The sequence below is a fragment of the Eubalaena glacialis genome, chromosome 1, assembly GCF_028564815.1.
Source record: "Eubalaena glacialis isolate mEubGla1 chromosome 1, mEubGla1.1.hap2.+ XY, whole genome shotgun sequence".
NCBI lineage: Eukaryota > Metazoa > Chordata > Mammalia > Artiodactyla > Balaenidae > Eubalaena > Eubalaena glacialis.
The window spans coordinates 170,974,068-170,998,142 of record NC_083716.1 but is presented as its reverse complement, the minus strand read 5'-3'; the positions used below and the strand labels follow the sequence as shown (position 1 = coordinate 170,998,142).

The 24,075-nt window shown below is 35.5% G+C and overlaps 1 protein-coding gene across 1 annotated transcript in view; it reads left to right on the top strand.

The window, feature by feature from the left end:
- Positions 1-474: 474 nt before the first annotated feature.
- The window catches only part of KCNH7 (potassium voltage-gated channel subfamily H member 7), a 441,344-nt gene continuing 417,743 nt past the window's right edge, over positions 475-24,075 (top strand). Inside the window, exons 1-2 of the mRNA XM_061200781.1 lie at positions 475-550; positions 2,222-2,452. Of these exons, the coding sequence (XP_061056764.1) occupies positions 475-550; positions 2,222-2,452 (307 nt within the window). The remainder of the gene's footprint in view (positions 551-2,221; positions 2,453-24,075) is intronic.

Genomic DNA, 24,075 nt, shown 5'->3' with positions numbered 1-24,075 from the left:
GCCCCCCAGCCCCGCCCCTCCTTAGCCATCCTCGCAGCTCTGGGCCACCGCCAGGTTAAGCCCATTTGCGCTGGGAAATCGACGCTGTTTGGGAGAAGAGAAACAGATCGATTGCCCTTGTGACTCCCCGCCCCCCTCCCCACCGCACCCCGCCCCCCACCGCTCCCTCCCTCCCTCCTTCCCTCCCCTGCCGCCTCCCCTCACCCCGCCTCCTTCCCGCTCCCCACCCCCAAAGCCTCTCCCCCGCGGCAGTCCGGTGCGAGGCCCCCTCCGGAAGGTGAGGGGAATGGATTGGACTCCGGTGGGGAAAGCGGGTGTCTAGAAGTGGTGCTAATGGGAAGAGATTTCTGGTTTCAAAAGAGGATGCTCTGCCACAAAGAGCGGCTCGCGCGCTGGCCTGGGCTCTAGCCGAGGAGAGATCCCGGGAGAACTCCGGAGCTCGCGGGGAGCGCTCCTCGGAAGACCGGGGTCAACATGCCCGTTCGCAGGGGGCATGTGGCACCACAAAACACATTTTTGGGGACAATCATACGGAAATTTGAAGGGCAAAGTAAGTTCATTTGTTCTCTTCTCTCTTCCTCGCTTTCTGCTTCGATAGGGCACTTGGCGTCCGCCGCTTCCAAGCTGAGGAGACGGCAACTCCGGGGCTCTGTCAAGTTCAGAGGCTGTGAAACCGAGTCAGGAGGTTCGAATGGCAGCGCGAGTGTTCTGCCTGTGATATTAATTGTGATTTACATTTTAGATTATGGTCTCCATTATAGGAGGCAATTTGATCCTCCAATCCCACTGTTCCATTATCTGCCTTGCCACTTAATGTCCTACTCTTCTACTATCTTACAGGGAACGAACTAGTGTAACATGGGTTTATATTTTGTGGCCGTTTTATTGTAGACTTTCCGAAAGTCAGGAGCAAGGCAGAGCATACTATTGGAACAAGAGAATGTTAATGGTAGCAGCGATGTAAATGGCTATGCAAACTGTATTTTATTACCTTGGTTAAATTGCAAGGCTGTGGTATGACAGGGATGGTTGCTTTTGCTAGTTTATAGAAGCTGAACTTTGCATTGAATCAATGCAAATCCCAAGCTGGATAATTTGGGAAAAGTAATATCTGATCCGTGTTGATTCCCAAGGCAAACAGTTCATTATTTAAAGAATATTTTTGTCCCTTCATTATCCCCTTAAATTTCCACTAGAAATTTAAAAATTGAAGTGTAATAAGTAAATCGCACAAAGACTGAATGCAGAGAAATGTAATATTCTCATATGCACTAATTATGAGGAATAAATAATTGTTATATAAATACATTCATTTTAGATCCTATACTTGTTAAATTTATATTTGACATTTCCTTAAAACTACATTAACACATTTATTTTTGTACATTATGCAGTTATTTTGGCACTGCATTTAGTGATGGGAGGATATAGTACTTTGTGTTCAAAATAAACTGGTGTATCCTGTTTCATATTTTATTTGGAAATAGTAAATATAGTTTGTGATCAGAATTAATAAGCCCTTTGTACTAAAATCCCTACTACCATACAAAAATGCAGGGTCCCCCAAAGTAAATGTGAAAAGGTGATAACATGATATTTACTGTGTGTGTGTGTGTAAATATTTTTGTCTTCTGGATAATACATATTATGAAAAGGTGAACCTTTGCATTATTAAACTACTAATTAATGTAAAATAATTTCATTGCTAATAGTTTCGGTTTTTTTTTTTTTTTTTTTAACATGATGTGTGTAGTATGCCTTAGAGAGATAGAGAAAAGACAAATCCAGGAATAATAACTACTTTAAGAAAGTTGTACTCTAAGGGCCAAGGTTGAAATGAGGAACCTGACAGCTACAGGATGCTTCACTGTTTTGGCTTCTAAAATACCTTACAATTAAATGGCATTCTGGAACTATCAATGGGCCAGCTGCTTATCTGAGTGTGCATTAGGACCCTTGAGAGTCACAGGGCTTGAGAACTAGACTATTTGGGAAATGATAGTCTCAAAATTTGAAGAAAAGCTTCTTAATACTTTTTGTTAAAACTACTTAGGACCATTAATTTCTTATTTAGAGTTTTTTTTTCCTTTTAAAATCTGGGCAGTTAGCAATTTGGGAAGCACCTGCATTTCAGATCTCCTATTATGCAACAAATTGTTCCAGTGTTTATGAGAATCTTGAGGAAGCTTTTAAAAGATGCCCTACTATCTTTTCATTACAGATAAAAAATTTATCATTGCAAATGCCAGAGTGCAGAACTGTGCCATCATCTACTGCAACGATGGGTTCTGCGAGATGACTGGTTTCTCCAGGCCAGATGTCATGCAAAAGCCATGCACCTGCGACTTTCTCCATGGGCCCGAGACCAAGAGGCATGATATTGCCCAAATTGCCCAGGCATTGCTGGGGTCAGAGGAGAGGAAAGTGGAGGTCACCTACTATCACAAAAATGGTAAAGTTTATCTATTTAAGATTCCTTGTGTTTTATTCCATTAAAATGAAATTTTGACAATTGATTACTGAAAGTTCATAGTCAGAGAAGCCCCTAATAGTCAATTGGAGATATATGATTTGCTTGTAGTGTTGCAGGATTCAAGAAATGTGGAGACTCTCATTAGTGGACTAGTACGGACAATTTCTTTTTTGAATAAGGGTACTCTGTACTCTTCAAAAGTCCAGTAACTTAATGTCACTGAGGACAAAATGCCACAAGTCAATCTTACTCTCTTCTCTAAGGAATAACTTAAAAGCCAATAATTTCCTGTTGCGCTGATACGCATTTAGTGGGAGAGAAATAAGGTTTTATTTGCTTGAACTTGAAAATATTTCACAAAGTCTTGTAGAAAAATGTATATCTGAAACTAAGACTGTTACTGTTACAGATGTTTCTTGGCTCTTCAGCTTTATTTGGTAGGCAACACCTCTTGTTTCTTTTGATCCTTTTTATATAAGATTAAGGATGATATATAGGAACTTATAAAATTGGTCTAGTAAACCTATGTATATTCAAATAATAAAGGCTGTTCATGTATTCAAGATTTGTCCTAAAATAAGAAATGGAGAAAAGGAACTATGATATGTAGAATTATTAGTGTTCATTTTTATAGCTGCAGCAAAACTGGCATCTGAAACTTAAGGTCATACCTCAACTTCAAGGGCACTCCTCCTTCTTTTAGGCTTGCTATGGGAGCATAAACATGTTAGACCTATAATAGTTCTCAAAGAAATGGGCATGCATTCATTATATACATAATATATGTATATTAACTCACATGTACGAATATTCAGATATACCCATTTTAAAGTATATACATTCTCAAATGTGAACACTTAATGATGTCTGACAATTTAGAGCTTAAAGATAAATCAATTAAAAATGCATGTTATAGTTTGTTTTGTTGATATTGCCTTATCATTTTTTAAATTCCATTGATAGAAATCAGTGGGGCAGAGGGGTATCTAGTCAGATTTTTAGGCAACTCTTAAGATTTATAAACGAGTAAATGAGTGATGTGTTATAGCTTGTATCGTATAATGACTCATCATTTGGTAAAGTACATTCTAACAGGGAAAAGGTTTAGCTCTTCCTCTTATTTTCTCATAATTAAATATTTCATGATAGAAAATGTACAACTCTTAATTACTGGATTTTCCTTAACATCATCTTAAGTGGGTATGAATAACAAAGTGTGACTGGAACAGGTTTGTATAACTTTGGATTAATCTGGAATGAAATCAGTTATGTCATTACCAATCAAAATGGAGGTAGGTTTTAAAGTTCTCATTTTCCCCCTACTTTTCCATCAGTAGGGTTGGCATACTAGAAATAGCTTAATTGCTCTGTTGTCTTGAAAGCATTTCTTGGACAGAGGCTCTCACTACTCAAATGCAGTTCATCTTTTTTGTGTGTGTATCTGATGCCAACAGTTGGATGTCTGACATTTTTTCCCATATGAGTATCTATCACGATGTCCCATAGTCTGTATTGTGGTTACTGTAGGGTGTGTTGGTCCTAATGTTTTCTGGTACATTTAAGAATTTTTTCAACTTGTAGAATTTAAGTATAAAATGAATCTGGACTGTAGGGATCACTTAGATACTAACTATATTTTTCAGACCATATTTTCAGATAGAAAAGAGTGTTATTTATTAAACTGCAAGTAAAATGGTGATGTTTGGAAGCCTACTTTAACTTGTACAATGTGACTGTGTAAAATGATCTCAAAACACCTTTAAAAACCAATTTAATGTGGAGTCACAAACATGGATGTAAAAATTTCTACAGTAAAAGTTCTGGTACATTGACTAATGCAAATCATACCATCAGTGATTTACTTGGTTATATGAATTAAAACCTCCTTGTTTTAGACAAGGAATCTTTATTTGGAAGCTTGTTTAGGTATATAAATATCAACCTTTGGTGATAGTTTTGATTCTGTTGCCTTCATTTTCAGTTGTGACTCAATCTTCAAGGGCTTGAGTATCCTCAGAGTCAATGACAAATGCTGCCTATTTTGCTTTTATTGATATGGGGAACATGAGGTGATGGGCCAGCTTTTTCTTTTTTTCCAAAGAAAAATATTAATTTGAATGACCTTTGTAGATTGAGAAGACACAGTCAGACTTATTTGCTCTGAATGTAATAAACTTGTGTTTTTGCTACTAGTTCAGATACCTTGAATAGAATCTTCTGAGTGTATTAGTTTTATTCACATGGCAACTGCAAAATCAGTCAGAGCTTGTGAAGTTCAAATGCTTTGAAAGTCTTCCCTGTCAGCCACTCTGCATTTATAAAAGCAGGAAAGGACAAGATCGCCGACATTTTCATTGGTTTGTTTCCCAAAGTTTCCTTCATTCTTTATCATTGAGGTCATTTACTTTTGAGAGGTTCTTGGTTTTGTAGGTATATGCAGTAAATGCTTCCTTTATTTATGCTTTATTTAGCATTTCATTGTAATATGAATCGTGATGCAATAAGCACAGTGAGCAAATTAACAAAAAGTTGAGATACACTGTTTCCACTTTTTCCATTCACTCACCCTGGAGTAACAAAAATATGCCCATGGCATTATTTCTGAAAGCTTGTTTTCCAAAGTGACCCAGAGGCTTTATAAGCAGTTTAAACTTTTGATCTATGCAAGGAGTTCACATTGACATGGTGTATGGTGAGCTGCCTGATCACCACTGTGAAGCAATGCTTCCTACAATATTCCTTTATGTGATTTTACCAGGTACAGTTGGGCTTGCTGTTTACCAGAATATCAATTTTTTAAAACCTAGTTATTTGCAGTAGGAATATTTGACAGCCCTTCCTTTGAGGATTCTATTTTACAGCTTAAGTCATTATTGCATAAATCATTCTTGGCAGCTGTGAAATATTGCTTGAGGTGATAAAGCTGTAAATCTTTTGACATAAAACTCTAATTATACAAAACTATAATTACGCTGAAGCTTATATAAGGATGAGCATGTATTTTAATAGCATAATACATGTACTTTAAAAACACCTTTTAAGCAATAGTGATTGAGAAATAGCAAACACTTCAGCTATTAACTAGCTCATAGTTTGGAGATGATGTTAATAGTAAGGTAACAGAAGAACAATTTAGTTGGTCATCCTTTAATTTATTGCTCATCTGGTTTGGGGTGTGTCATGGAACAGAGCTAGCTAGTTGAAGTGCTAAACTGCTTCCGTCACATCTAGATATGTGATTTTTACCTTAAATTATCAAGCCACTCTAAACATTTGGAAAAATCAAAGTAAATTTCTCCAAGAGAAATAAAGGTCTTAACTCAGTAGGAAAACAGGACTTAAAATGCATTATTTTTAGAGGTCAGAGTGTTTCTGTATTTTTGCCACTATGCTTTCAGACATAGTGCAAGCGGCAACTTTTTTTTTTTTTTTTTTAGCAAATCAGAAATGTCCCTATCTTTGTGTTGCTTTTAAAGAACTAAAGGATGAGAAGGGGCTGAGGGAAGTCCTTTTCTGATCCAGTCAGAGACCAGATCCAGACAGGGCACCAGTCATGCTGGGACCAGTACAAAGTTCCAGAGGTATTGTTTGATTCAACTCAACTCAAAAGAGGTTTTGGTTTGGTAAGATTGAATCTACCATCTCTAAGAATTATGAGAAAAGGCCTTATAGAAAATACTGTGTTGTTAGGAGTAAAGGTGAAGATGCATACTGAGTGCCACCTCTCTCTCAGGTAAGGTCTTAGGCACTAGAGAAACAGTAGGAGGAGATGCAAAGGAGTATCCAACCTTATCTCTGCTTTCAGGATGTTTGAATCATAGAGTGACTAATGTGCATTTCCATCTTCTAAACCCCTAGATGTTTTCTTGAAATTATTTTTAAAGAAAAACACTATATGGACTATGAATTGAAGAAGCTTTTATATAAATGGAGACCAGAATTTAGGGTTAATTACCACTCTTCCTCTGTTCCCCAAATCTAAAATAAACTTGTCTATGTGTATTTCCTCTCACCTTTTGTCACTATACATAATACAAACTTATTAAAGAAGCAGTGTAGTTTAGTTAAAATTTTAATAGCTCCAAAATAAATTTTATAATAGCTTTATATGTTATATGACATGCAAATATTCAGCCCTCTTAATTCCTGAATTGTGTAAGTAGAGATGAAGATGGTAGTCTTTAGAGAAAGCTAGAAATATATTTTGTGTGCGTGTAATTCAAGCAACAAGAAAGTTTTCCAGGAAGGATCTTGCCTAGAATGTGTTTCGGTGTTCATTTAAACTTTCAGTTTATACATTTTCATGCTCCGTCCAGTAGTATATAGTAACAACAGTACCATAAACTACATTTTCTTTTACATAACTAAACTTCTTAACATTTCATGGACTCTAGTTATTGTATAGAATTTAGATTTGATCAATTGTATTTGTTGATAAAATAAGAATTCTCAAGAAACTCTCCTTCTCACAGTTTGAAAATTTTATTTCAGTATTGTCCCAAATGAAAACAAAATGTCCTAAAACTGTGGGTGTGCTCTGTTCATCAGCCCTTTCCCCCACCACCAGCACCATACCTCTAAACAGGTTTGGTGCTGAAAAGAAGCTGTCTTGTCTGCCAGCTTGCGGAATAACTACTCAGTTACTTTCTCACCCAAGGGGCTTGAGAACAGGGTCGGCTTAGGGCTATAGGCATAGGCTAGACTTAGTGGGAGGAACTGACTTCTCTGGCTTCTGTTGGCTTCCAATGTTTTTATTTTTATTTTTTGGCTATAAATAGTCACTAAATCAATTACTGGTGGTCAGCGGTAGAGAGAGTCCTAGGATAATTGATTCGCAGGGAAGTAGCAGTTGGAGTATAAAATGTTAAGACATCAACATTCATCTGGCCATCTAATCTAGAAACCTCAGGGTCATTTTCTGTTGTCTGCTCTCTGTTCTCCCTAAACCCAGTTGGTCACCAATTCCTTTCAATATTTACATCTGAAATATCTCCTAATGCCAACCCCACGTTTCCATCACTGCCAAATGCTCTGTTGAAGCCCTCTTCATCCTTCTTCTGGAGGATTGAGGACTGAAGCTTCCCTCCCTTTACAATTCATTCTCTACAATACCATCAGAGAGCTATTTCTGAAATAAAAATCACATACGACTGATGACTTCTCAGAGCCAAAAGTCATTGTAAATGAATTTCATGTACTAAATAATGAGTACAGCAATCCCATAAGATATATGCTCTTATTATCCTTATTTTATGAGGAGAACCCTGCACCTGAGAGAGATGAACTTGCAAAATCACACTTAAGTGGTGATGCCCAAGCCCTTAAAAACTTTTCCATATTTTCTGCTCAAAGTACTTAGGTCATGCCTTGGCTTAAAAAGCTATCTTAAGTCCTTAAAACTCTCACTGATAAAGTTCTGGACTCTTTAGTATGATACTTGGTGCCTTCAGAGTTGAATTCACTGGTTTTTTAAGTAGGATGTGTTTAGAGGAACTAGCTGGATCCCCAGCTCTGACAGTAACTAGGTGAACTTGATCAAGTTTACCTTCTTGATGCCTCAGTTTCCTTTTCTGATATATATTTGGAGAATAACATCTACTTTGTTAGGCTGATTGAATGTTTTATATAGAACAAAGTACATAGCATTATTTATAGTGTGGTTTCCTGCCCATAATATGTGTTTGATAAATATCAATTAGTTGAATATCTTGCCAACTCCATTTCTCCTACAAATCTTATGCTCCCATAATACTGGACTGCTCAGAGATTCTCAAAGAAGCCTTGCCCTTTTATGTCACCAAGGCTTTGTTCACCCTTCCGAAGTCTTCCTTTACCTATAATAAACACCGCAAAGTCTCTGTGATGGGATTGCATTTCCCTCAGCTTCTCACTGAAAGCATTATCATCCTTCCAACGACAGATCAAAACAAGTCTCTGTGATGTTCTTCCTGATGCCCCCACTGCCTGTTCCTGAACATTAACATTCCTCTGTATCTCTACAACCCTTGGTTCTCGACTCCAGGGTAGCACCTGGGATGTGCTACATGTCATTATATATTATTAATTTTGAGCTCATTCAAAGAAAATACCAAGTCTTATTAATTTCTATGTCCAGAATGTGTGGAAGACTGCCTGGTATGAACTACGTGCTCAATTAGCATTCACACAAAGAACACAGAGAAGATAAGAAATGGAACCATAGAGCTGGGGAAACAAGAAACAGATTAACATCAGGAGATGTTGTGCAAAGTGTGTTATAGGGAAAGTGTGATGTTTTGATTTTTCTTATTTTTTTTTAACATCTTTATTGGAGTATAATTGCTTTACAATGGTGTGTTAGTTTCTGCTGTATAACAAAGTGAATCAGCTATACATATACATATATCCCCATATCCCCTCCTTCTTGTGTCTGCCTCCCACACTCCCTATCCCACCCCTCTAGGTGGTCACAAAGCACCGAGCTGATCTCCCTGTGCTATGTGGCTGCTTCCCACTAGCTATCTATTTTACATTTGGTAGTGTATATATGTCCATGCCAGTCTCTCACTTCGTCCCAGCTTACCCTTCCTCCTCACCGTGTCCTCAAGTCCATTCCATTGGACTATGTCTGCATCTTTATTCCTGTCCTGCCCCTAGGTTCTTCAGAACCTTTTTTTTTTTTTTTTTTTTTTAGATTCCATATATATGTGTTAACATACAGTATTTGTTTTTCTCTTTCAGACTTACTTCACTCTGTATGACAGACTCTAGGTCCATCCACCTCACTACAAATAACTCAATTTCGTTTCTTTTTATGGCCCAGTAATATTCCATTGTATATATGTGCCACATCTTCTTTATCCATTCATCTGTCGATGGACACTTAGGTTGCTTCCATGTCCTGGCTATTGTAAATAATGCTGCAGTGAACATTGTGGTATATGACTATGTTTGAATTATGGTTTTCTCAGGGTATATGCCCAGTAGTGGGATTGCTGGGTCGTATGTTAGTTCTATTTTTAGTTTTTTAAGGAAGCTCCATACTGTTCTCCATAGTGGCTGTATCAATTTACATTCCCACCAACAGTGCAAGAGGGTTCCCTTTTCTCCACACCCTCTCCAGCATTTATTGTTTGTAGATTTCTTGATGATGGCCATTCTGACCAGGGTGAGGTGATACCTCATTGTAGTTTTGATTTGCATTTCTCTAATGATTAGTGATATTGAGCATCCTTTCATGTGTTTCTTGGCAATCTGTATATCTTCTTTGGAGAAATGTCTATATAGTCTTCTGCCCATTTTTGGATTAGGTTGTTTGTTTTTTGTTATTGAGCTGCATGAGCTGCTTGAATATTTTGGAGGTTAATCCTTTGTCAGTTGCTTTGTCTGAAAATATTTTCTCCCATTCTGAGGGTTGTCTTTTGGTCTTGTTTATGGTTTCCTTTGCTGTGCAAAAGCTTTTAAGTTTCATTAGGTCCCATTTGTTTATTTTTGTTTTTATTTCCCTTTCTCTAGGAGGTGGGTCAAAAAGGATCTCGCTGTGACTTATGTCATTCAGTGTTCTACCTATGTTTTCCTCTAAGAGTTTTATAGTGTCTGGCCTTACATTTAGGTCTTTAATCCATTTTGAGTTTATTTTTGTGTATGGTGTTAGGGAGTGATCTAATTTCATTCTTTTACATGTAGCTGTCCAGTTTTCCCAGCACACTTATTGAAGAGGCTGTCTTTTCTCCATTGTATAGTCTTACCTCCTTTATCAAAGATAAGGTGACCATATGTGCATGGGTTTATCTCTGGGCTTTCTATCCTGTTCCATTGATCTATATTTCTGTTTTTGTGCCAGTACCATACTGTTTTGATTACTGTAGCTTTGTAGTATAGTCTGAAGTCAGGGAGCCTGATTACTCCAGCTCCATTTTTCTTTCTAAAGATTGCTTTGGCTATTCGGGGTCTTTTGTGTTTCCATACAAATTATGCACTTTTTGTTCTAGTTCTGTGGCCATTGGTAGTTCAATAGGGATTGCATTGAATCTGTATATTGCTTTGGTAGTATAGCATTTTCACAATGTTAATTCTTCCAATCCAAGAACATGGTATATCTCTCCATCTGTTTGTACCATCCTTAATTTCTTTCATCAGTGTCTTATAGTTTTCTGCATACAGGTCTTTTGTCTTCTTACGTAGGGTTATTCCTAGGTATTTTATTCTTTTTGTTGCAGTGGTAAATGGGAGTGTTTCCTTAATTTCTTTTTCAGATTTTTCATCATTAGTGTATAGGAATGCAAGAGATTTCTGTGCATTAATTTTGTACACTGCTACTCTACCACATTCATTGATTAGCTCTAGTAGTTTTCTGGTAGCATCTTTTGGATTCTCTATGTATAGGATCATGTCATCTGCAAACAGTGACAGTTTTACTTCTTCTCCAATTTGGATTCCTTTTATTTCTTTTTCTTCTCTGATTGCTGTGGCTAAAATTTCCAAAACTATGTTGAATAATAGTGGTGAGAGTGGGACACCTTGTCTTGTTCCTGATCTTAGAGGAAATGGTTTCAGTTTTTCACCATTGAGAATGATGTTGGCTGTGGGTTTGTCATATATGACCTTTATTATGTTGAGGTATGTTCCCTCTATGCCTACTTTCTGGAGACTTTTTATCATAAATCGGTGCTGAATTTTGTTGAAAGCTTTTTCTGCATCTATTGAGATTATCATATGGTTTTTATCCTTCTTTGTTAATATGGTATATCACATTGATTGATTTGTGTATATTGAAGAATCCTTGCATTCCTGGGATAAACCTCACTTGATCATGGTGTATGATCCTTTTAATGTGCTGTTGGATTCTGTTTGCTAGTATTTTGTTGAGGATTTTGCATCTATGTTCATCAGTGATATTGGCCTGCTGTTCTTAGGAAAAATTTTCACCTTAATTGTATTTCTTTGCTTAATAAACTAAGGTATTAAATAATCTTCATAGCCTATAACTATATAGATAACTAGAAAAATATTTAATAAAGAGAAGAGCTGGTAACTAGGAATTATTAAGCCGTTAACCGTGTTCACTTGCCACCAAATCAAAATGTCACTCACTAGTGTCTCCAATAATCTCTGTGTAATAGCCAGACACAAAGTTCTCTTGTGACTTGAATTCATTGCTATGTTTGACACAGTTACCCCACCGACTATACAAGTTACGCAGTATTGGCATTTTATATCTAGTAGAACATCTCATCCCTCACTGTTTCCCTTGGGAATTCTTAATTGGTAGTGAAGCTTGATCTCAGGGTCACTCAATAATGAGTGTTAAATCTACAATAATAAAGTTAGCTTATTAAAAACAATACAAATAATAATTATTATTATTGTCAAATGAATGTTTTCTCTCTCTTTACTGTGCTGTCTACATTTAGCAAAATTATAGAACTACCAAGAAGCAATGGAAAACATTAATCACCATAGTGAGGAAATTTGTCCTATTACTGAACAGTTAGGAAGGTCAAATTGCCACTTGTCACAGATGCATTACAAGAAAACCAAGTACCAGACTTGTATCACCATGACTGAACATTGCATATCTTCCTCTTGCTTCTTTAATTTGTATGAAATATCTAATTAAGAAAATCAAAGTACTCTTTCTGTAGACAGTTAAATTGTTGTTGAGGCAGCTCCCATGCCCTTTGCTCAGTTAAGTGGATCTGTGTGTGTTCAAGCTCTCCTTTTTGTGGTTTCCACTGTTTTGTGGAGTGTCTCGCACTACTTTTTACTTCTAAAAAGGGTAAAATAGCCTTAGCTGGCTCTTGGTGGATAAGAATTGGGGAGAAGGAGTGAGAGAGGACTGGGGTGTATTTTGGACCTTAGTCCCGCTCAGTTTCTAAAATAACCTCAAACTGGACTGCACTGGTGGGCAGGGCTGTCCGAGCCATGCTGCTTTGGTTCACCTGATTTTTCCTCCAGGACAACCAGTCAGAAGACATTGTTACAGCAGGTGGAATCTCACCATTGCTGGTTTTGTTGTCTCCTTTTTTCCTTCTTTCCTGAGAATCATTAGGAGTGTTTCTATTGTCGTTCACTGTTTTGATAGGGCATTAATTCTTGCGTGTTGTTTGAAATATCGGTTTTGAGAAACATGTAATAACTGCGTGGGTTCAAGACAACTTAAAATGACTATCTCTTCTCATACTGACCTCTGTGTTCCGAACACCCTTCTTAATTCTATTCAGTGAAATCTGTATTAATGACTCAAGATGATGCGCGTGATGACAAAAATTAAAGTACAAAATTGATGGTGGTTTCATAATCAATTTCTCAAAGATCAAGTAAAGAACAAAATCTAGGAAAAACTAAATAAGGTACTTATATGCAAAAAAAAAAAAAACTATTTGCGTTAGAAAAGATCACCTATTGAAATCACAGCCCTAAGGGCTTTGAATATACTAATTAAGACTGCATGAGTTCAATAAATGCAACATGCAACATTATATGTTGTGTGACTAATTTTTAAACACGTTCCCATTTACTTCTCTTAGCTAAATTAGTTAAATTTTCTTCCGGTTTTGCTAAAAATTTCCATGTACACCATCCATTTTCTTTAATCGTGTTAATCAGTTAATGTTTAGCTACACATTTATTTAGGTCTTTTATATACATGGTTGTGCACTTTGGGTTTTAATTCTTCTGGTTGTAGTTCATGGACCATAGTCCTCCACCCAATATAGATCTTTTCCCAAAGGATTAATGTTAATTGAGTTCCAATTCTGTACAGGCTCTTTATATAAATTACTTTATCTGATTTTCATGACAGCTTTGGGAGTAGACATTATCCCACTTTACCGATTAAAATGAAGTTCAGAGTAAAGTACTGATGATCACAGGGCAAAGTGGAGATGAGGTTTAAAATCTAGATTTGTCTATGCTTGCAAACTTTGTTGCCTCCAAATGATACACTTTTTAAACCTTACTCTACCCCATCCTATATGTCCTAATTCTAGTTATTAATCATAGATTCTTATTGATTGTTTGAGGTGTGAATCTGATTAATTTAATTTGCACCAAAGGGTGAATGAATGAAGCAAGCTTTATCCTAGGTATTTTGTATTTTAAACAGGACGATCATTCAAAGTCAATCTCTATTTGGCAGGATGTTCGATTTCAGTAGGTTGATGATAGCTGGTGTGTGCCTGTAATCTTTGCATTATTATTAATGGCACTCTTTTTTGCTCTTAAATGTGTCTCTGTTTTGGACTGTCAACTTAGGTTTGGGGGACATTTTTACTTAAGGCTCCCTCAGCTACTATGTGTCTATTTCCTTATCCAGGAAATACAGAAGAAAATACATGGGGTAGTGTGATTCAGGAGCAGAAGCCCTAATGTATTCTTATCCTCTCTCCTTCCTACAACAAGGTTTTATTTCCTGGCAAAATTATGTGATTTAACAAAATTCACCAAAATTCACCAAAGTATTTAAAAGGGAAATCTAATTTACTGGTATGAAGAGGGTTTGGTTTATTTAAAACATCTCCAACTTTTTTCACCTTGGGCCAAATGTCAGACTCAGTTCGTGCTACACACCCTACGATCTTGTGCCTTCCAGCTCCTTCCAGAGCCTGCCATTCTCTCCTTTACATGATCTCTAAATTTCTCAGGCAACCTTGTCCACAGTTCCTAACATTTTTTTCCCCTTGTCTCTACAAGAACACCTATGAAATTTTCTTGTATTAATTTGTTTCTGTGTCTGTCTCTTCCACTCAAAGTTAAACTCTCTGAAGGGACTTATCAATGCACTTATTTTGAAAAGGGAGGAAATGGAAGGAGAGCAAAAAATAAATTTAAAAGAACCCAGGAATATACCTGTTCACTGATGAAAATGTCAGGTAGCACATTCTAGAGAAGTCTCACTCATTCAACATCCTGTGCCTAGATATGGGAGTTGTAAAAATTAACAACTTATGTTGTTTATTAGTTGAGTAATTTAACTTTCTCCCATGTGGCTTGTATCTTATGAAGCAATTTGTTCTAGTACTCAATAACCTGTAGCTTTTTCTAAAAAGGCATAACAACTAACCAACCTTCTTCAGTTCACCTAGAAGGAGAGAGGTGAATGGTTAGGACAGTCCAGATAGATCCTTAATGTCTACACAGTCAGCTGATTCTGGTGGGGCAACCACAGGTCAATAAAAGGGAGAATATGTCTACATGTTCTTATAATAATATATGCAAATTTGCAAGCCATCCTAGCTGCCCCTGGATCTTCTTAGTTGAATACATCAATACTCATATCAATGATCAAAATTTGATCATTTTATGATCAAATACTCATAAAACCTTGCAATTATTCTGATGTCTTTTTCTGCTGTCTTTCTCCACACACTGAATACAGTCTCGAACTTACATGTGTCTCCAAACACATTTAATTCTTTTGCCCCAACTCTGAGTCATGGATTGAGATTGTAAGGCCTGTATGGTATCAGCAGACACTTCATCAGTCACATCCTGATACAGGATTTCACGAGCTCAGCAAGGACTTCATGTCTACTCTCTCTCAAAGTGGTGTAACTCGACTGTCAAAAAATTAGAAAATAAGAGAATAGATAGAAAAAAAATACCTATAATCTTGAACCTAAGAGATAGCCACTGTTAAAATGATGGCATGTATTGTCTATAATTTTTCTACCAAAGACACATACACTCACATATGCACACACACCCACTTTTGTTTTATATGATTAAGATAGCATTATATATACCAAACTCTAGCCTGTTTTCCTCACTGAAAACTTTATCCTGAATGTGTATATATTTTAATGATTGTATAATCTTTATAACATGGCCAGTCCATAAATTATTTTAATATTCACAAAGTATTGCATTGAAGGAAATAACATATTACCGGCAATACCCTATTATTGAACACTACAATTTCCAACTCTTCACAATTGTAAAAACATACTAATTTTTCCTTAGTATATACTACTAGAAGTATAATTGCTGGGTAAAACAGTATGTGTACCTAAAAACCTTTGGTACCTCCTGTCAAATTATATTCCACTTAATTGCACATTTTCTGTGTATAATAAAATTGGTATTCTTTTAAATTTTTGTTGACCAATAAAAATAGTATCTTATTGTCAGACCACTGAATTTAACCCCAAATCATTATTGAAAAATGTGTAGAAAATATTTAGAACTAACAGTGCTCAATATTGCCAAACCTATGGAGCTATGGGACTGTCCTGTCTGGGTGCCCCTCCCCACACCAGGGTCCATCTTCCAAAAACTGCTTTTCACATTCATATTTTCATTTCAGCAATTTGCTGGCAGTTTTCCAAGTCTTGGATTCAGAAACTAGTACCAATTTTTGACTATTTATCAGTGTTCCTTGAATTTTTTCTCCTTTCTATTTAGAATGAGTTGGATTTTAAGTTATTTTCAGTATTGCTTATTATCTATGAAAACTATGATGAAAAGCTTGATTAGTGAAAGGTTTTTATTCAATAACTCACATATGAATATATCTACATATACATAAATATATTCAAATTTTTGTAGTTTTGTTTAGATTCAAGTGATAGGCATGAAAGGTAATAAATTCATAATAAATAAACTTTCAGCTAGGATACCATGTAACAGAAATGAAATATAATCGTAAGTGGTATCAATTACTCAAAATTACACAATAATGTGTGAGGAAATATACAAGCAACAGAAACTCAACATAGTATTAGATAAGCTGCTAACTCTATCCCAGTATAATACTACCGAAGTGACTGCAGAGAAAGATCGCTCTCTTCCTAGGTTGCAGAGGAACTTAATCAAGACATGCAGAGCTCAGGTAATCTCATCTTTCTAGCTGTGACTCAGTTCTTGGGTCTTCCCTCCAGGTGTTCTTCATAATGAATATCACTTAACCAAGATTCAGTAGGATTTATGGATTCCTAAACTGCTATTCTCAGAATTTGCTCCCTGAATGAAGCACTACACAAAAATGCCACTAATCATGCACAGCCCCAACTGTCCTGTGCATTGGCTTCTATTCAGTTCTTATTCTTTAATTGCAGGACTTGTTTCTTTGCGCAGTTCATGTTTCTAGAGTTGAGCAGAAGGTGTCCTACTGAAATTTCACACCCCCCAACATTCATTATTTTAAATATATTCAGAACAATGTGAGTATAGTGCAAGTTACACAACATTTGTTTTAATTATTGGCTCCTTCGAGGATGCCAATAACTTCAATGATGAATTTCCCTCTGGAGCATAATTAATTTAAAAGAGTTCTGTTAGTACTTTTTATTATTAATCTAAATTTTTTGAAAATGTGAGGGATAGTGATTATGCTCTCTAAATCTTTACCAAGTAAGAATTTTATAATATTCTTGCTTTTTCTTCAATAATAGAAAATAAAGCTAAATGTCTGGTTGAACTACAGTTCAGCTATAGAAATGAAAATTAATCTCGAGTGTAAACAAATAGGCAAGAGTAATTTCATAAGTATTTCCTATGTGGCATTTGAGAAATCACTAGTAACAATAAAAAATTTTTTTTCAGAAGAGAGGGCTTACAGATTTTAGCTAGAATATCTGAGGTTATAGAATTAAAATATTAAAATATAAAAAATGAAGGTGAAGCCGACCTTCTAATTATTTTAGCTGCATGTTGAAATACCCAGAAAAAACAAACAAAAATTCCAGGCATTTTCTTTTCATTCCAGCAAAAGTAATACGTGCTAACTTCTGTTAAAGATTCCAAGAAATATGCACTAAAAAAACCAGAAAACTTTTTCTGAAGTAATGAGATTATAATATAACCAGGCAGGGCCTTCTTGCTACCAATTCCATTGTTCCAGAATTGGAATAATCACCCCCTCCCTATCCCTACACCCAGTTTATCTATAACTCAAGTGAAAAATCAGATCCTGGAATTTTTTCTTTTTGTTGATTTTAGTTCATTTATGTTTGTGCACACTGGTATCTTGCTAATGAGTTCAAAGACTGGGCTTGCAAAATTAACTATGGTAACATATGTTATTTTATAACTGGGATGAATGAAGTAGTAGAGTGTGGTATGAACACTTCAACTGATATTAATAGTAACTATCATTCACTGAGCACTTACAGTGTGCCAGTACTCTTCTGAAATCTCATTTTTTCCTAATCCTCACGACATCTTACGAAGTAGGTATTTGATTATTCCCATTTTCCAGATTGAAAAGCTGAAGTCAATAAGCTTTCTGAAGGCTACACAAGTAGCATATAACAAAGCTGTGATTTAAGTGTAGGTTGTCTTCTTTCAGAGCCTGTGCCCTCAGAACTCTACCGTACCACCTCAACCCCCCTCCTGTCCATGTAGGGTCTCTAAAACACAGTGCACACATATTTGACATACAGTCACCTTCCATCTTGATAGAAAAATGTAAATTGTTTCTGGATTTTAAACATTTAAATGTTTTAAATTTGGAGGCTCCTAATCTTCTCTCAAATGCATTTAGACAAACACTTCTGGTGTTTCAGAAATACTTTAAATTCACCTCTCTTTCCCCATTGCCTAAAGTAGCTACTCAACAAAAAATTTCTTTAAATAAATAAATGAATGAATTAAACTTGAGGCAAACTCTCTGAACATTTGATCTGTCGGTTCCTTCTTCAATAATGTGGAAGTTGTCTCTTGCCTATTTGAAACAGATGATAAAGAAGGAGCATAGCATAGTGGCTAAGGTCATGGACTCTGCAGTCAGGTGCTTGGGTCTAAATCCTGAAATATTCATCGTGTGATCTGCAAGTTACCTAATTGCCCTGTCCTCAACTTCATCATCAGTGAAATGGCAACTATGATAATAATAGGACCTATCTTACAGGGATTTATGAGGACTAAAAGTGTCTATATTTGTAAAAGCACTTACAAAAGCTCTTGGTACCTCGTAAGTGCAATGTAAGTGTTAACAAATAAAATGATATGAACATTTAAAAAATGTGAAAAGGAATTGGGTTAAAAATACATACTAAGTTGATATTCTTACTGAGTGTCGTGCTCAAAAGGAAATTTGGAGCCGCATGTGTGACTGAGTAAAAAACGTGAACCAAATTTTGACGTCAGTAGGTAAAAGAATGTATCAGCAGTATTTCTTGAAAATTTAAAATGTGAAATTCCGGGGACTTTAGTCTGGTGATTATGGCCTCAATCAAATTCTGTATAATTTAATTTATTTTTAGACCTATTTTGAAATGCTGAAACTCGTTTTGTTTTAGGTGTGGTTGCCCTGAAAATGTCAGAAGTCTGAGCAACTTGGGCTTTTACAGTTTTTCTCTGCACAGCTATCTTTCAGCTACACTGCACCAGTTCCAGAATGGTATTCCAGAAACCAGTGTATTTTGAAAGCAATAGTTCCTCAAGTCACAGTGAGGTGTAAGCTCAGTTTACCCCTCCTCCTCCCAGGATTTACTGGGAATCAAGATAAATCTTATTTAAAACAAAGATGTGGAATTAATTGAAACCTATTGATTTGGAGAAAATATGTAGATATAAATACTCAAATATAGGCACCATAGTTAAAGTGACCATATAATTTGTAATCCAAAGAAGGATTCTTTTTAACATAAAAGGGAAAGTTATTAATAATTATAACAGGAGAACATAAAAATCCAGGACTGTCCAGACAAATTGAATGTATGAATACTCTAAATACAACCTATATTTGGCCCTGTGTATCAGAGTCTTCAAAACGTAATCCATTCTATAGTACAGATTTATCTTGAACAATTTTTAGGTTCCTGAAACTAGTGAGTTTAAAAATGTAGCCACTCATTCCTGTGATGCCTAAAATGCTTACTGTGTAGACAAAGGCAGTATCTTGCAATCTGGAGAAATGAGTCAGAATTCTTCTAAAGAATATATTGCACCTGCTGACCTCTTTGAAATAAGACTACAAATGACTGTCTCTATAAATACCATGTTGAAGTTTCTTAGCAAAGGAATTAACCTTAACCACTTTGTGAGCCACAGTGAGTCATGAGAGCAGAATGGACTAAAGGTAAAGAAACTGAGTTCCTTGTTGAATGCCAACAGTTCTTTATAAGATATCTTTGACTCTCAAAGATCTTACAAAGGATCTTTATCTTTGAATCTGTTAAAGCATGTGTGTGCACAGGGCGTGTGCACAGCCATCTTTTTTCCAGCTTCTCTGTTAGGCTTTAGTCATGTGTGTTTGTCTATTTGTAATCCCGTGATAAAATTAGCCTTGCTTTGGGGGTAAAATTAATTGTCTAAAGGATTAAGTAGGAAGGACAACTCCAGAAATGTTGGGACAGACAGCATTAAGCATAGAGTTATCAACATTCTAATAAAAACAGTTAAAAAGGTAATTAGTTAATTCAGATTTTCAATACAAAGTGAACTTATTCATTCTCATGAATTTAAATGAAAATTGATCTCTCCGAATTTGAGGAGAAAGTGCAAGTATCAGAAAATCAAAATTAAGGAGTGAGAAATTTTTTTTCAGAGGAAAGTTAGATGAAAGTGGTACAGCTGGTATTCTCATATTGTTTGTATTTTTGCAGATCCAGTACAAACATAAAGGAAATCATCTTTGTCTGTTAAAATTGAGTTTGTAAACAAATTTAGCTTTTGCAGTGCTACAATTCAAAAAGAATAAAAAGCCTATGAATAACAGTAATCATAAAAATCCTTCTTCCCTTCCAGATCCAACTAATTATTCCTTTTAAATTACCACTGGTTGTTGAGATCATTGCCCATGATAAAACATCACCAGAAGGGTGTGGGAAAAATATGGAGGCATGAGAAATTATACCCTCCACTCTCATCTGTCTCTTTTCCTTTTGACTTATGGTGTCCCATTCACTTTATAACTGCTAAATAAAAGTTCATAGAATAAAGAAGTACCTGAATAAATATATTGAAGAACTTATATGATATGTGGAAATGGAAGTTGTATTATTGTGGGTGGTTATATTTTTTCACTGAAAATGTGTCCCTCCCCTTTTAATGAACTAGGATGGAAAAAAAACATAGGCTGTCAATCAGTATTATTGTCAATTTGGCCTTAATGAAAAGTTAGTTATAGAAAAGAGCAGCGTATGATACTCTTAGTTAAGGAACGATTTCTTCTAGTCCCTTACCCTGCATTCTTCCTCAACTCCTTATTCTAGAGAAACATTGTCCTGCCTCCAAACAAAGAATAATGAACTAGACAGGGTAGAAATCTTTGGCAGTTCAAAAGCTCAAAATTTACTACTGTCTTTCAAGTACAACAAAATTAGCATTATTCTTGCAAATTTACAGGAAAGATTGATCCATATGTCTAAGTCTACTATTACCACTTTAAGTTTTATTTTGAAAAATATTCAGACCTACAGAAGAGTTGCACAAATATTCATTCTTTTTTTATAAATTTATTTATTTTTGGCTGCATTGGGCCTTCGTTGCTGCGTGCGTGCTTTCTCTAGTTGCGGCGAGAGGGGGCTACTCTTCCTTGCGGTGCATGGACTTCTCATTGTGGTGGCTTCTCTTGTTGCGGAGCATGCGCTCTAGGCACGCGGGCTCAGTAGTTGTGGCTCACGGGCTCTAGAGTGCAAGCTTAGCAGTTGTGGCGCACGGGCTTAGTTGCTCTGCAGCATGTGGGATCTTCCCGGACCAGGGCTCGAACCCGTGTCCCCTGAATTGGCAGGCAGATTCTTAACCACTGTGCCACCAGGGAAGCCTGCAGAAATATTATAAGGAACTCTCACACTACCTTGATATAGATTAACCTATTTTACAAGTTGCCACATTTGCTTTATCTCTGTATACATTTTCTGTATAATATATATACACATTGTTATTTTATGTCTATTTGCTTATTTTGCTAAGCCATTTGAAAATTATTTGCACAGATCACGACCCTTCATCCTTAAGTACTTCAATGTTTTATTCATTAATAATAAGGAAACTCATTTATATATTATAGCTACAGCTTAATTATCAAATTCAGGAAATTTTACATTGATACAGTACTATTATCTAAACACCCTATCTTCAAATTTTGCCAGTTGTCCCAATATTGTCCTTTAGCTAATTAGTTTTTAACATTTCAGGATTTAAACCAGTATCATACATTGCAGTTTGTTGTAAGGTCTCTTTAGTCTCCTTTTTTTAAAATTATGTTTTTGAAGTGTAGTTGATTTACAATGTTGTGTTAATTTCTGCTGTACAGCAAAGTGATTCAGTCATACATATACATATATATATATACATTTTTAATATCCTTTTCCATTATGGTTCATCATAGGATATTGAATATAGTTCTTGTGCTGTACAGTAGGATGTTTTTGTTTATCCATTCTATATATAATATCTTACATCTGCTAACCCTAACCTCCCACTCCATCTTTAGTCTCCTTTAGTTTGAATCACTTCCTCAGCCTTTCTTGTCTTTATGATATTGATATTCTTTAAAGGTACAAGCTCACTGTTTTGCAGAATGTTTAGTTTGGGTTTGTTTGATGAATCCTCATAACTTGATTCAAGTTGTAGATTTTTGTCATATATAATACATAAGTTATGCTGTATCCTTTTCAAAATTGCCAGAAACACCTAATGTCAGTTTGTCCTATTATTGGTGATGTTAACTTTGATCAGTTGTCATGCCACTTTTTCACATGGTTTGATCAAAAATTGGAAAATGAAATTTAAAAATGCCTTTAAGATCAGCATCGATCGAATAAATTTAACAAAAATGTTCAAGACATCTACAGGACAATAATCACACATATTATTAAGAGAAATTATGGAGAAAATAAGTAAATGGAGAGATGTTCCATGTTCATGAATCGAAAGTCTCCATATTGTAAAGATGTCCAGTCTTCCCAAGTTGACCTGCAATCCTAACCAAAATTATAGCAGATTTTTAAATATAAAGTAACAGGCTGATTCAGAAATTTATATGAAAATGCAAAGGATATAGACAGCCAAAAAAAAAAAAAAAATCACAGTAAAGAACAAAGTTGGAGAACTCTAACCATCTGATTTTAGGAATTACTATAAAGCTACAGTAATCATGACAAGGGGAATTGGCATACATATAGATAAATAGATCGATGGAACAGAATAGTTCATAAATAGATCCTCACATATATAGTTAACTGATTTTTGATAAAGGCACAGGCAATTCAATTGGGGAAAGATGAGTCTTTTCAACAAATGAGCCAAATTAACTGAAAAAATATATGGGAATAAGTGGACCTTGACTCTTATGTTATACTTTGCACAAAAATTAATTTGATATGGTTTGTAGACCTAAACATAAAAGTTAAAATTATAAATTTTCTAGAAATACCCCCCCCCCCCAAATCTTTGTAACTTTCACTGGGCAAAGATTTCTAAGAAAGTATACAAAAGGCACTACCCGTAAGAATGAAAATGACGAATTGGACAATCATCAAAATTAAAAACTTATGTAGTACTTCAAAAATTCCATAAAGGACATGAACATTGACATAGACTGGGAGAAAATATTATCCATGCATTTATTTGACTAAGGAATTATTTTCTATATATGTGTATAGATATAACATAAAACAAATGTATGTATGTGTCTATAAATCAGTAATAAAAAGATAAATGATCCAAATAAAAATGATGGGCAAAAGACTTGTATAGATATTTCACAAAAAAAGATACACAGTGACCATTAATCACATGAAAAGGGAAATGTAATTTAAAACCAAAGGAAGATACCATTTAATACCCACCAGAATAGATAAAATTAAAGACTGACAACATCAAATGTTGGTGAGGATGTGGAGTGACTGAGCCTCTCATCCATTGCCAGTAGGATTACAAAATAGTATAAACACTGAAGAACTGTTTAGTGTTTCATTATAAAATTAAACACACACCTACTTTATGGTCTAGCAATTCCTCTTCTAGGTCTTTCTCCAAGAGAAATTAAAATACATGTCTGTAAAATGATTTGTTTAAATTGTTTACAACAGCTTTATTTATGAGAGCCCAAATTGGGAAACAACCCAAATGTTCATCAACAGGCAGATAGCTAAATAAATTGTGGTATAGCTATCGACAGTACACCAGTCAGTAATAAACAGTAAGAAACTATTGATACAAAAAAATGCCATGAGTGGCTCTCAAAAACATTTTGGGGGGGAAAAAGCCACAAATAAAAGAATGAACACTGCACAATTCCATTTATATAAACTTCAAGTTTAGGAAAAAAACTGATCTGTGGTGATAGAAGTCAAAACAGGTTGCCTGTGGAGTGGGGGGAGTAGGAATTGACTGGAAGGGGGCACATGGGAACTTTTGGGAGTGATGGACATATTCTCTATCTTGACTGGGGTATTGAGTCTCTATATTGGTCCAGATTCAACAAATTGTATACCTCAATTTGCATTTCACTGTACATAAATTTTCCCTTAATTTAATAATGTCACTATTTACTTTCAGAGTCAGACTATTTTTTCTATAACCAAACAATCTTTACACAGACTTCAGTAAGACTTAAATAAATGCGTCAAGGGAAGTACATTCTTTAAATTCTGGGCATTTACTTCAACATATAGGGGAATTAGCATTATATTGAATATTCCACTGATTGGATTTTCATCATAACAATAAAA